The 14,055-nt window shown below is 39.6% G+C and overlaps 1 protein-coding gene across 3 annotated transcripts; it reads right to left on the reverse strand.

The window, feature by feature from the left end:
* Window positions 1-728: 728 nt before the first annotated feature.
* On the reverse strand, window positions 729-14,016 carry HDC (histidine decarboxylase). Of its 3 annotated transcripts, XM_061347317.1 has the most exons (12): window positions 11,848-14,016; window positions 10,820-10,992; window positions 9,672-9,785; window positions 8,243-8,365; window positions 7,286-7,420; window positions 6,190-6,333; window positions 5,878-5,944; window positions 4,899-5,061; window positions 4,698-4,788; window positions 3,447-3,545; window positions 2,670-2,771; window positions 729-2,478 (listed from the first exon to the last, which is right to left on the reverse strand). In XM_061347317.1, the coding sequence occupies exons 1-12, from the start codon at window positions 11,873-11,875 to the stop codon at window positions 1,735-1,737; spliced, it is 1,983 nt and encodes a 660-aa protein (XP_061203301.1). In that variant the 5' UTR covers window positions 11,876-14,016; the 3' UTR covers window positions 729-1,734. The 3 variants fall into 3 exon arrangements, with proteins under 3 accessions (XP_061203301.1, XP_061203300.1, XP_061203302.1); XM_061347316.1 differs by lacking the exon at window positions 11,848-14,016 and having other exon boundaries at window positions 10,820-11,836; XM_061347318.1 differs by lacking the exons at window positions 7,286-7,420; window positions 11,848-14,016 and having other exon boundaries at window positions 10,820-11,835.
* Window positions 14,017-14,055: the final 39 nt, after the last annotated feature.

Here is a 14,055-nt window from a genome sequence, read left to right on the forward strand (position 1 = left end):
TGCCAGGAAATCCTGTTTATTAATATTAGCAACTATCAATATCTGAAATAAAGTGTGAATGTGAGATTGTTTTAATAAAGCAGAACTTCAATTCTATTTGTATCTTAGCCTGGCTTCTTCTCTCATTCATGCTTTGAATCTTGTCTAACTTCCTACTGTGTATACAAGTATTAATGCTGTGAATGTTAATACTGTGCACCTAAGCATGTGAAAGTGGGTACAATGTCACACATCTTTATACAAATAATTTATATTAAAGGGTGATCCACTGCACTAGTAAGAATTATATCCCTCAGTCAAAACCACAAAACTCATTATAAAAGACCATTAAACTTACAGTTGTCTAAATTAACTTAACTGAAAAAAGTCTGCACTAGATGTTTACTTTAACTTTTCTCCATTGCAGCAGAGATGTTCTCTTGTTTTTCATGCACCAAATAATACATACACAGAATGAAAACGATTTATAAGAACTAAGATGTGTTTTCCTTTGGGCGCAAAGAAAGTAATGTCAGGCCAGACACTTCATAAAAATGTGAGGCTTAGATTTCCCTAGGATTTAAAAAAAGGCAGGATTACAGAATGGAATGAAATAAATCTGTTCTTACTAGAAAAATTTATCAAACTAACTTTTACTGCTACTTGTAGCATGTGCTACCTATATATGTATATACCCTACTGTGAGTTCAGGTGATGTTCAAGGGTACGGAAATTGCTCTGATTGATTAACCAGATGTATTGCTTATATAACTTGAGCATAGTTGTACTGGGTCAGACTGAAACTATCTGTCTGGCTGAGTATGCTGCCTTCAAGATGGGGTGATTGTAGGTGTCTGGTAACAACTATGAAAGCAGCAAGCATTCAGCAGTGCTTTCCCAGAATAACCTAGTGATCATGACGCTTCCTGATTTAACAGTATAAAATTGCCCTCCATAGATTTTTCTGCCCCCATTTTTAATTACTCTTGAAACACATGTAAATCATTGGCCTGTTGTAGCAATGTTTGTTTGATGCATAGAGACCCTTTGTTCTGTAATGCCCCTTAATTCTTCTGTTATGATAAAGGGTGAAATACCATTCCTATTCTCTTTCCTCGTGCACTTGTGTTTTACAGCCTTTAGGTAATGCTGAGAAAAGCCACAAGTGCTTAGCAAAGGCCCCTGCTCTTGCACACCAGTGCACTGTCACTGATCAGCACATTGGGGATGGCATGGCTGCTCTGTTTTTAAACTTGGCATGTTTTAAAATTGCCCTAATACAGCAAAATCTCATTGAGAGGTTGCACCGTTCATTTTGCACAGTTCAGAACTGATGCTGGCATTGTCTGTACACACAGAGCCTCCCAATGGTTTAAGTCAAGGTATTTAAAAATAAAGTGCAAATATAGGACTGCATAGTTTACCCCCTACTGAAGCCAGCATATTTGGTTAGAATGGTTCTAGCCTGCCAGCTAGAAAGTGTCCATTACCAGGACTGGTAAGGCAGAAACTGGCATTTTCTTTACCACAGTCTACAAACCAGAGAGTTTTATTATTATATGCCTACAAGATTTATTTGACATTTTAGTCTATAAATACACGAGGTTTCCACCAGTAAAAGCACAGGAATTTTCTCAGTGGTCACTGCTAATGCTTACATAATGAACAAAATAACATGTAGTATTGCATATGAATAAGCAAACTTTGGTTCCTTTTCTACCTGGAGTAATCTTAAGGACCAATCTCTTTCACTTGTTAAACAATGGCTTGCAAAGGACAACAAGGCAGCTGAAGGCCACACTGAATGCTACACTCTGGAAAGCTTGGGACACTGTAGAACTTAATTAGTTTTCTGAAGGCACTTTTTTTGAACATCATCACCTCTTCAGGCAGCCTGGAAAGACTTCTGGTATTTGCATGAGACTCCTTGTCAGTGGCTGCTGCTTTGGGGTTACCTGGCTCAAGACCACCAGTCACTGGCACACTGTTGCAGCTAAGGGAACGTGCCGTCTTTTTCTTGCCTTGAACGGATAAATAACTGAATAAAAAAGAGGTTAACTTATGTTTGGTAACATCCTGGGCATCTTCTGGAAAACAGTCATCTAGAGGATCCCCTTGACTAATCACACATGTACTGGGACTTGCTGCTAGCTTCTTAGGCTGAACTACTATTTTTCTGGAAGGTGTTTTGTATTTTCCTCCATCTGGGGAAAGCTGAGAAGCATTACTAATGGCATCTGAACTAGGCTCAACTATCATATTAGGGATTCCTGGCCCATCACCAGAACTGATGCAATGCAACCCACAATGCTGGCTAACAATCCGGGCTGCAGTCTGTTGAATGATGTTCCAGTCTTGCAGGATATCTTCCCTGGTTGTGAACTGAGACGTTACAGTAAACCGAATGATGAACTTGTCATGAATGGTTGCTGGAATAAGGAACACCCTGCCAGAACTGCTTAGTTCTTTCAGGAGTTTTTCTGTGAGCCAGTTGGGACCCTGTTTTAAACATGAATAATAAGAAAAAAAACCAAACCATAGTTAGAATTTCCAGTGACATCCACACATCTCCATAAGAATTCCAGCATTACAAATTCTTATATGAAAATTTATTCATAGTTCTTAATGTCTGGGGAGAGATCAGCTATGGTCAATTCATTTCAGAGACATGCAAAAGGACCTATCTTTACCTTTATTCGAAATACAACCAGTCCAAGATGTCTTTTGGCAGGAATTTCAAAGAGTGGATCACTTTTAACCAAGGATTCAAAGAACTTGGCTGTTTCAGTACCCTATAATTGAGGAAAAAATGCAGTCATGTATTGGTTTGTCACAAACCCACTGTAGACAATGAATTAAGTAGTTAAAAAGAATTCCTTTCCTTATTGGAACATATCATTCCAGTGTATGAGTAGCAGCAAACAGAAGAATGACAACAATATTTGAAAGTCTATTTACCCAAACCCTTGACAATGAACAAGAGTAACTGGACTACACATAGGAATTTTCTAGAAGAAGGTTTGAAAACAGAGTATGTTCTCAGATTAGTTTTGCAGCAACTGCTGATCCACAATATGACCCCTTGTATTTACACTCCATCAAGGACTTCAGCCTGTAAATTTTCATAGCTGTGGATTCAGCCATTCATCTCAGCCTGCCTCCCAGACAGCTGCCACTTTGCCTCAAAGAAAGCTACAGATCAGTACGCGGTAACATGCAGAAGGCACTGACTTATCGAGTCACTTTTCATTGCCTATTGCTTTCCAGAAGGGTACAGGAAATGTTTTGTCTACACAGTCAATCTTTACAGATTACTTAAGAGTAAAATCAGCATGCATTTAGTGTTCACACGCAAGCTTTGTGTGTGAGAGAATTTCTGTTACTCATCTTTGCATCACTGAATTTATTTAACTTAGCTACATAATAGTTACATAATACAGTTATGCTTCCATTGTGAATTCACATACATGTCGGACATGATCTTGAAGCTTTTTCACTCCAAATGAACGGATCACAAACCACAGCTTCAAAGAACGAAATCGACGACTCAGTGGAATTTGCCAGTGCTGTGAAAACACAAAAGGTATCAGTGCAAAAACAGCAGAAAGGAGCATTGCCCTTACACTGCTACCATTGTTCTTTAAGACTTGGGTCTTGACACAAGTAATTTCATATTACTGAAAATCTGCCAAGCCTAGAAAACAGCCATCAAAGAAACCCTACATATACAGATTTCTCAATTATTTGCCAAGTAAGATTTTGGGTATTCCCCTTAAACTAAGGCCTACATATGCTTCAAGGTTTTAGTTAATTACTAACTAATAACACCATCTTTGCTTATTTAAAGGGCATTATCAAGTTATGGTGTGTCCGTTTACACTGTAGGACTGAGTGCTCCCTTCAGTTCCTGTAACTTGAGTATTTAAGTTCTACCCTGGACGTTCTCCCAAATCAACTATAAACAGTGAGAACTGATACAGGGTTAGACTCTTCCAGAGGAAGTAACGGCTGCCGCATGGAAAAGTAACATAGCATGTAAACGAATACTCCCAGGCAGCTACACAACTACCTGCAGGGCCCTATTTAACCACAAGAGGGACCCACTGATGTATTTTTTCGCCCCTCTGTACACTCACAGTCCCCAGTGAAAAAGCACTATTGATTTAAAGACAACAATCATCTTTTCAGGACTAGGGTGAGATCACAGCAGAAACAATTGGCAGTGAATATTCCTTTGGTTTACTTACTGCAATCTCCTATAAGATGGAGAAATGCCTCTTAGCTCTCCTGTGAATACCTCAATCTAAAAAAAAATGTAATTCATTCTACTGCTGTTCCAGAGCCTTCGCGTTCGCTTACTCCTTTCTCTATTACTACCCATCAGACACACAAGAAAACCAGCTAAAATGCCATCAGTAGGAATTACTTCAGCAACACAATCCACAGAAATGACCCTTCTATTCCAAAAGGCAAGGCTGTATTCCCATCTGTAAAAATCAAGTACTTCGATCTCTAGATCTAAAAGCAGGTTTATAATTAATTTTCATACCAGAGCTCACTTTTGTTATTTAATCTGCATTAGGATCTCAGTATAATTTGGTTTATGCTTTTATGTAATGAGACCAGCTATAAGATAAGCATGCTCCAGAGTGTGAAGGATTTATCAGTCTGTTTGAACATTTTATATACAACTTAAAATATCAACTCAAATAACTTACCATGAAATCAACGGCAGCTCCTGAGTTTGGATGTCTGAGGTAGAGAGGGTTAACACTGAAGGTCTGATGTAACTTGCATTTATCCTTGACCCTATCAATTGCAGAATGAACTGTATTTAGCAAAAAAAAAATCGTGTAGAGAAAGACTTAGCAATTTGCATGCTATCCTTTTGGGAGTGTTTGTGTTTTGCCTTTACTCACCAAAATCCAGTGCAGTCAAAATGAACCATCATCCATTTAGACGGGTTGAAAGTAAAGGAATCTGCATATTCGATTCCATTCAAGAACAATCGGAATTCAGGACATACAAATGCTGTTCCTGCATACGCAGCATCAATATGAAGCCAGAGTCCCTCAGCATCACCTAATGGAATTGGAATTGGTATATCAGGGACATAAGGAATCAAAGTGCATGCTTAATCTCTCCTCTCTGAAAACTAGGTGCAATTTCTTGCAGGGGGTGGATGGCCTGACAATGAGCAAGACAAACAATTAACAACCTGTTTTTACTCTAAAATTGTGCATCCAGAACTGCAAAATACAGGATAATGCTGAAATCAGATGGACTCTGTAACAAAATTCACCATTACACATGTGTGAGGCTTTTTAATGTTTGATTTCTCTTACCTGCCTCTTTCGTAAGTGAAATTCCCCAGCACAACTCAGATCCACAAAGCCAGAAAAAAGACACAGTGGCAAGCAAAAAGGTCCCAGAGACAGAAGCCATACTCTGACCCATAGAAAGAAATGCCACAGGGTCTTGTCAGGATTTATGCTGGAATAGAATCTGCAACCACAAACTACCTATTGACCTGGTGGCTACAAAGAACACCCTACCAAGCACTACCTTTGAAACTCCTTTCTATGTTAAATATTTATGTATCCATCCTGCAGCAGTACTGCACTCTGTACTGTACATTCTGTATTCCATGAATAACCACATTAAAGATGTATTAGCTGGAAAATGTCATCCATCTTGAACAGAAAGTATTCTTACATCTTAATCTAAATCTTCCAGAAATCACTACAACGTCTTGCATTGCCTCCACTGATCTTTGAGACATATCAGAAAAATTCAGCTGATGAGTATTTCTGCTCTCATTGGCTTTGGCATGAAAAATTCTCATGCTCTTCTGTGCTAATATAATTTAAAATAGGGGGAAAAAAAAAAGCCACTTACAAATTGGACCCAGTTCTGAGAGATTGTCAAAAGCACAGACACCAGTTGTACCCAACGTTGCGCAAACCTAGAAGAAAACAAACCTGTTGAGTTGGCATTTTTTTAGTAAATGGATGGAACGCTTTCAATGCAGAGAGGCTGTCACAGTTGCAATTGTATTGATTTTTTTTGCTCAATAAAATAGAAATTCTTGTATACATTTTAACCTTCACTAATGTATTTTAACACAATAAGAAATGTTTCAGATGTAATTTTATCTTGACATTAAAAATACAACACTATGTCAATACCCCAGGCAGAAAGTTTACATACAAAGACTGGCACCAGGCCCTTCTTTCTGTCTTCTGCAATGGCTTTCTTCAAAGTTTCACCTCTGAGGGAAAAGTTCTCATCCACAGGCAGAAATTTCATCTTCACAAGAGAAATCAAGCCAGCCTTTTCTACAGAAGAATGTGCCTTAAAAAAAATAAGAAAGCAAGCTGTAAAGCTGAATAGTTGTGATAAATTATGGCCTTATAAAAGACAGTGGTTGGAAGAAAAGCAGAGATAAGGTCCTAATAATGATATTACAATAATAATAATCCATATTAATACAAGTCTGAAAGTTTCTTCCTTGCATGTAACTAAAAGAAATAATACACTGTAATTCCAAGGAATGCATATGCTCCATTTATTTGGGTACTTATCTTTAAAATGTAATCACAGGCATCCTCATCTTGCTTTTGGAGGGCCACTTATCAAAACTCAGATCTTAAAAGAGCCTCTAAAAATGGATCAACCTCAATTTATTCCTTTCTCCCTGCCATACGAAGATTAAAACACCCTGAAGCGCGCCTACTTCTGGCACTACTCCCTCACAAGAAAAAGCCCTTTTAGTTATACCAATAAAGAACCAGCATGAGCATCTCTCCTGTTTCAGTTTTCACAGGGGAACAAACTATTCAAGAGGCCAAGGAAGAACAGGTTTGCAGGCAGAGGTACAGTACTGTGTAGATACTTCCTCCATGAACAAGCACAGAGGCCTAGAGTGGAGGCCACAACCAGGAGCAGCACTGAGGTAATGCCCTGAGTCTGCCTGTCCCTGAGTGGAAGGCAGATGTGAAGCAAAATGAGTTGAAGCAGCATAACATCAGCACCTCATTACTGGAGTAAGGCTTGGTGAAAAACAGGAAGGAAATGAAAAACTGAGTCACATAAGACAGTGCCTTGAGAATGGCCAGGACCCTACAAAACCTCATCCCACAGATTTCGTTTCCCCATATGCAGAAAATAACATTAGAGGGATTCATTCAGGCTTGTACAGCATTCCTGTATGTGTTCTCCCCTTGGAACAGAAAAGCAAGTTCATATTGTATGACCTGGGTGAGGCAGCAGAAGCAAATTTTTCTTTGCAACCCTAAGAACCTACTTGATCAGACGCATAAGCGATGAGGCGAGAATTGAGTGAGGACTCATCAGTGTCTGGCTCAGAAACCTTCATCTCCAGAATTCTGTTTTTCCTTGCTGCTAGCAGTGCAACCAAGGTTGATTCACTCACAGTGCTCTGCAAAGACATTGCTCATTTATTGCAACATATTGCCACTTCATTGCTATTTTATCAAAGACTTACTGAAGTCACTGAAGTGCTCAGCTGCCCACACTCTCTTCTATTTCTACTACCACTTTTCTGGGATGTGATGGGAAGTCACTAGTGATGAGAAGCTCTCTGGGCCAATGACACAGAACAAAGCCTTTTAACTACTGTACATTTTTATCATGCAGGACTGAGCAGGGGGGAGTAACTAAATCACATTTTCGTTTTGCTCTTCTACACCTACAATGTACTATCTTCCATAAAAATCACAAACCTGAGCAAAGCTCCTTATAACAACACAAAGCCTCAACACTTATTCCAGGGGATACTTGCTAAGGCCTTATGAAAGGAGATAAATGTTCAGGCTTTGATCTTGCAACTTTCAGACACAAAGTAGACATGAGAAAAAGAATATCTTGTGTGGCTAAGGACTGCCGGCAGAGGACCATGACAAAGACTCCTTCTCTAATCATGGAGGGATCACTTCAGTAATTAATTTGATGGAAACAGTATGAAGGATACAAGTCTGATTCTCATTTGGCCTTACTAAGGCCACAAGAGCATCTGCTCCTTCCCTGTAACACAATAAGGACTAAAAGCAAGAGCAACTCCTATCATCTTCTATATTTAATACTAAAATTTGGGAAAGCAGTGTCAACTAGGTATATTTCTCTAATCAGACCTATAGAGCAAATGTCCTTGGTTTTTCCTCCAGGAAAACTATCACCCAGAGGGAAATTCACTTGAGTGAAAACAACAAAACATGGTGAGGCCGTCTATGTTTCCTCCTACCTGTAACACTCCTCCACCCACACTGTCAGGATGGTGGTGCAGGAATTTATCCGGAAGGCCCAACATTTTAGCCAACCAATCCATCACATTCATTTCCAGTTCTGTACAGGCTGGACTGGAGGCCTAGAAAAATAGAATAAAAAAGAAAATCAGGCTGTAATTCCCCCTGCAAGCATAGCAGGAGCACAGCCCTTAGCTAGCAATTAAAATGTGATATGTGCTTTACTCTGTTAACACATTTTAATTGCCTTGGGAGAAATCTCACCTAGATGCAACAAAGGCAGATGATGAGCTTTGTAGCGCTGGATATATAAGCAGCTGTGTAATATTATGGCCCATACCTAGCAGAACACAACACTATTGTGATAAAAGTTACGATGTTTGGTGAGTTCTGTAATGCAGACCTCTATGCTAAGGTTGCAGTTGAGGGTGAGCTCCAGCTACCTTGCTCATTACCAGTTTCTCTCTTGGAATACCAGAGAATCTCAGCAACCTCCTTAAAAGGCTGTCTTTAGGTTACCTGCATCACCTCAGTGCTGAGCTTCTGAATTACCAATAATTTTTAGAGTCATTAAAAAAAAAATTAGAATCACAATGAGCCACTTGAGATAAAACCCTGGAACTGCAGTTCACCACCCAAGTACATGCCCTAGGTCCCTAAGAGAAAGGGCACTGATATGTTTTAGGGAGACTTTTTGAAGAGCAGAAAAAGAAAGGTGAAAGCTGTCCTGCAGTGTCCAGCTTTCCACATATGAAAGAATTGGTTTACATTGCAAACTTAACAGAAACCTATCAAAACTACATGGAGAACATGACAATCAATTTATTATAAGTTTAGGAGTTTCTATTGCTTTCTTGCATGGAGACATACATCTAAAAATCTGGACAATTTCACCACAGCTTTAGAATGCTACTGAGGTATGTAAAGTCATAACCAAATAGCACCATGTAGGTGCTGCAGGAGGATATAAAGTGCTCAGATATTCTGGAACATGCCACCAAACAACTATTTTCAGAACAGGAAAAATAAGAAATGTGTTCTCTCAAGGGAACAGAACTGGAATGAAGCCCAGCCTAACCTGCAGTCATGGATGGTGGCTGCTCCATTGCCTGCAGTGCTTATGTAACAATCTGCACCAAGACTAGATGGCAAGAAACACTGCTTACAGTGGGATATACAAAGAATTAGAAACTAGACATTTCTAGTGATATATTTTCTTCATTCACCTCTTACTAGTAGGTGACATTTGCTCTTATATATTCTATTTTAACTTTTTTAAGTGACATTTTTTATTTATGCAAACAACACACAGTTGGTTGAAGTAAATAATTCTACTGACTCACAGAACAAGAAAGAATGACCGTGACCTGCTCCCACACAATACACACAGGAGATGAATATTTAAAATAATAACAACAACAAAATTACCCATGTGAATCCCAAGCAGTTAATTGCATCAGCTAACATATCTCCAAGGAGTGAAGGCCAGGAAGTAAGAGCTGGAAAGTAGGCATGCATATGTGGACTTTGCCAGTGGACTACCTAGAACAAAATAATTCAAAGTATGAAAATGTCACAAAACTGTGCACAAGATACAGGGATTAGCACCTGTTTAAAGTGATGGAAAAGGATCACAGCAACATGTTCAATATATGTGCAATTATACATCCGCTAGCAGAAAGCTACAGAGATAATATTGACAGGAGTGCAGCATTAGCAAATGATAACACTGTATCATTATTAGATAAATTCCAAATTATAGCAAAAGCATTTATCTGAATTGAACAGGCAGACAAAGATTCTGAACAGGAAAGAATGGTCTTTTGAACATGGTACAACAGCTGAAATATTTATCAAAATATTTATCTTTAAGGGAAATCCTTGCAACAAAGTTGCTCTTGCTCACTTTATCAAACAACAGCTTGCCTTTAGCTACACACAGGAATTTACAGTTTTATAGCCCTCTCTATACACCTGAAGGAGCCTGTATGTGGGACGCTGGCATAAGTGTGTTTAATGTGAATCCCTCTCCCACATCAGACCAAGTTTCTGCAAGCATATATAAAGAAAAATTTAAAACATACTTCTTACATAAGCCATTTAATTAGGTATATGAACTCCCTTAGCAGAATCTGCAGTATTTATGTACAAAAGGAAGGAGACATTAACACTCAAAGAGCAGGAGTCACGTCTTGTGTAATGACCTTGGGCAAGAGGTGTTTCACGTTGCTGTGCCTGAGCTTCCACATCTCTGCAATTGAGATGATGCAGTTCAGGCCTTGTGAAGTTAAATTCACCAGTGTCAGAAAATCACTGTTTCCCTCTAAACAAGCACGAGCTATTCTTAATATATAAAATACTTAAAAAATATATTCAGCCTATGACCTAAAATTGTAGATGGGAACACAACAGTAATAGCCAGAATCCTTCTGTGGACGTATCTACAAGACATTCTATATTTTGGGTGTTTCACTTGTTTAGCTAAGTGTTGTGCAGAACCTGTGTGCTCCCAGGATTTGATGTTCACCCCAAGTAGTAATAAAGTACAGTCGTGACAGGAATAATCTATTTCTTACCCCAGGCATAATAATCTTCTCTATATCTCCAAAGATGTTGTCCCAGCTGTCTGGGTCCATTGGGGCAGAATCCGGCAAGTGGGCTCTCATGTAACCTGGCTGCACATCAGGAGTCACCCGTCTCTCTCTCACATTGCTCAGGTACTGGCAAATGTAATCCACCATCTCTTTCCCTGGAAGAGGCAAACCAGTGTTCTGAGTTTCGATTGTGGGAAAACTAACTAGCAGTACTAGTAGTTCATGCAATCTTAGCATTAGACATGGCTTGGAATCCTGCCTCCAAAATAGCCACAGGAATTAACCTTCCTCCTACATCCTGCTTGTCCCACCTAATAACGCAGGGACACAGCTTCTAGAAAAGGCTTCATGGGCACAGAACAGATTCACAGGGTTATTTCAGTGTCCTCATTGAATAGTTCAAAAGTACCTTTAAAATACAATCAGGGTACAAGTATGGTTTGTTTGATTACTGAAAGAATAGATTTTCTTGCCTACAAAGTAACTGAAACTGCATTTCACAGGAATTAATGTTTCATAATGCCCCATACTTCCCTATCATTACAACATACCCACTTTGCATCCCCTGAAAAGAGCTACACCACTCCACGCCTTTTCTCCACTTCTTAAGCAATCTCCTCCCGCTCTAGGACCAACGCTTGCTTCCCTTCTCCAGAACTATGCCAGTATCACTGAGGTTTCATGATGTCAGCCAGGGAAGAGCCACTGTAACACCTTGTCAGAAGTTTATTCAGAATCACAGCTTTACTACAATATTTTAAATATAAGGCCATAAAACCTAAGTTATCCACTGACTCTAAATCCATTAATTTAAACTCAGCTCTGGGACACAATTTACTCAACTGTGGGGACATTTTTGTCTCAGTCTCAGCAGACCTAAGTCTCAAGGACATGTGTACAAATAAAGAATATGTATACCCCATGCAAGTTTTGGGTACCACTCCCAGCCCTACAACGGTTGATCTCTGTGAGCAAATGATACTCATTTCCCAGAGCAGAGGATCACTCACCTCTCCGTCTGTACTCTTCAGGGTCCATACCGATTCCTTCTAAAAGCACCTCTTCAAGCCTGGGCTACGACCCTTCAGGTATTGCGGGCAGTTGGTCTGGTGCCCTGCTCACCGCTTCACCCTTTATAGCTCCCTTTATCTCTCAGACTCATGCATTCTGGAAAAGGTTTAACGTAGGCAGATTATTATCTAACTCCTCCCAACTGAGGGCTTTTACAGTCTCTCCTATGTTCTCATCTGTGCTCTTTTGATGTGCACGATATTGTATCTCTAAGAGGAGCTGCCTCTGTGCTAACTCATTCCCATTTTTAAACAATCTTTCAGAAGTCTCGCAGTAATGTATGTCATGAATATATGACATAGTAACATCAGACTTGAGGGAGAGAAAAAGCTCAAGAGCTTCCAAAAGCAAATAAGTACCCATGTTACTTTAGAGCACCAAACTCCCGTGCTAACAGTAGTCATTAAAACAAGGCACCAGCACCTAACACATTTGACACCTATGCTGTCAAGTCTCTTGCTGCCAGAAGAAAAGGCATTGCAATTATTGCCAGTTGCAGAACTGCAATACAAAGCAGCAATGATCCCCTCTGTGGATTTCCTGTCCTTCCAGATCAGACCAGGTTACACTGCAAGGTGATGTTCCTTCACTCGTATCACCCTAGATTGCTGAATTGGGAAAATGCCTCTTTCTCCTCCACTACTGTGCTGCTTTTCTCATATATGTACTGGGATTTGGCCTTGTATCTCCAAAATTCCTCCAAGTCCTCCAACTAGACTGTCCTCAGTTTGGAAGAACAGCCATGTAGATTCTTCCTTGTTTCAGTTTCAGGACACAAAAATACATCCTGACCTCTTCGGCAGCACTACCTTTGACACTGGTTTGACTGAGCACTTATCTTCAACAGAAGGACCTCATTTGCTCTACACTGATATCAGACAGCCCTGGGAAAAGAGAGAAGTAGGACTTAAGGATTAAGCACCAGAAAGAGAAATTATATTGTAGTACAGTACATGCTCATCCTATTTTTGTTATATACCCTGTGCTCCTGCTTAGGGCTGGCCCTGTTTTGAGACAGGATAGCTGCCTTTGCAGACCCTTTGCTTTGGCAGACCCTTTGATACGTGGCAGCAGTTTCTCTGTTCTCATCATATGGAAGAGAACTGGCAATCAGAGCAGCTTTGGTTCTCTGCTTCATGTACTATAGTGTAGCCCAAATGCTTTCATTATTCTAGGAAGTTGTAACATCTTTCTCCACAGTATACTTTCTACAGAACAGTGTGAAAACCTTTCCTAGATTCTGCTGTGATTAGATATCTACGACAGAACTGTTTCATAGATATGACAAAGATGCTGATACATGCTCATCAGATTAATATACTGAAATTAAAAGAAGATAAAAAGCATTGAAAGAGGAAGTGCAAGTAGTGCAGGAAAAAAATACTGTATGCGTATTCATCTGCTTTATCTCACACTTCTCTGGAAACATTAGGGGAAAAAAAATAACAAACTGCCCCCATGCCACATATCAATTTATGAGCCTCTCTTGGCTTTGCTGTAAATGCTCCCTAAAATGGTAACAAAGGTGATAAGGGGCCAGCATCAAGCACAGGACTGATGCAAAAAAAGCTCAGAGTTCTCAGAAACTGTGATTGTACCTCATTACAAGTAACTAATGCATTACTTCAATATATGGATGACTGCTCAAGGAAAGCTGGTAGCTAATTACATTTATGACTTCAATTTGGAACAGCAAATAAGGAACAATACTTTTAACAATGTTTCCAGAGCTAAACTACACAGTAAATACTCCATGTGACATATACCCTATGCCTCTGCTCAAAGGTGATAGCTTCATCAGGCTGGTTTCTTGTTTTGCGTAGAAGAGAACAAACAGCAGGTCCTGTTCGGAACTAGAATAAAATAAGTGATAATGAATTACAGGTACAGTAAATATTGCTGTTGATAAGTTTCTGTTATAGCTACCCTGCACTTGGAAAGATTTTGTTACAGACAATGAAGAATAGAATATTTGCTCACAGGAGGCAGGATTAATACACAAGGTTCTTTTCATTGTTTGCTACAAAGGTCTGTGCCATCGAAACCGTGGGAAAGCTCCATTTGGAGGTGAACATTACCACTATCACTGCGCAGACCAATGCTGAACTCTTATCGTTATGAAGAGTTCACAGAGATTAAACTGCAGT

This window comes from Neopsephotus bourkii, unplaced genomic scaffold, assembly GCF_033783945.1.
Source record: "Neopsephotus bourkii isolate Nb327-2 ecotype Australia unplaced genomic scaffold, CSIRO-AGI_Nbou_v1 NB_318, whole genome shotgun sequence".
NCBI classification, from domain to species: Eukaryota; Metazoa; Chordata; class Aves; order Psittaciformes; family Psittacidae; genus Neopsephotus; species Neopsephotus bourkii.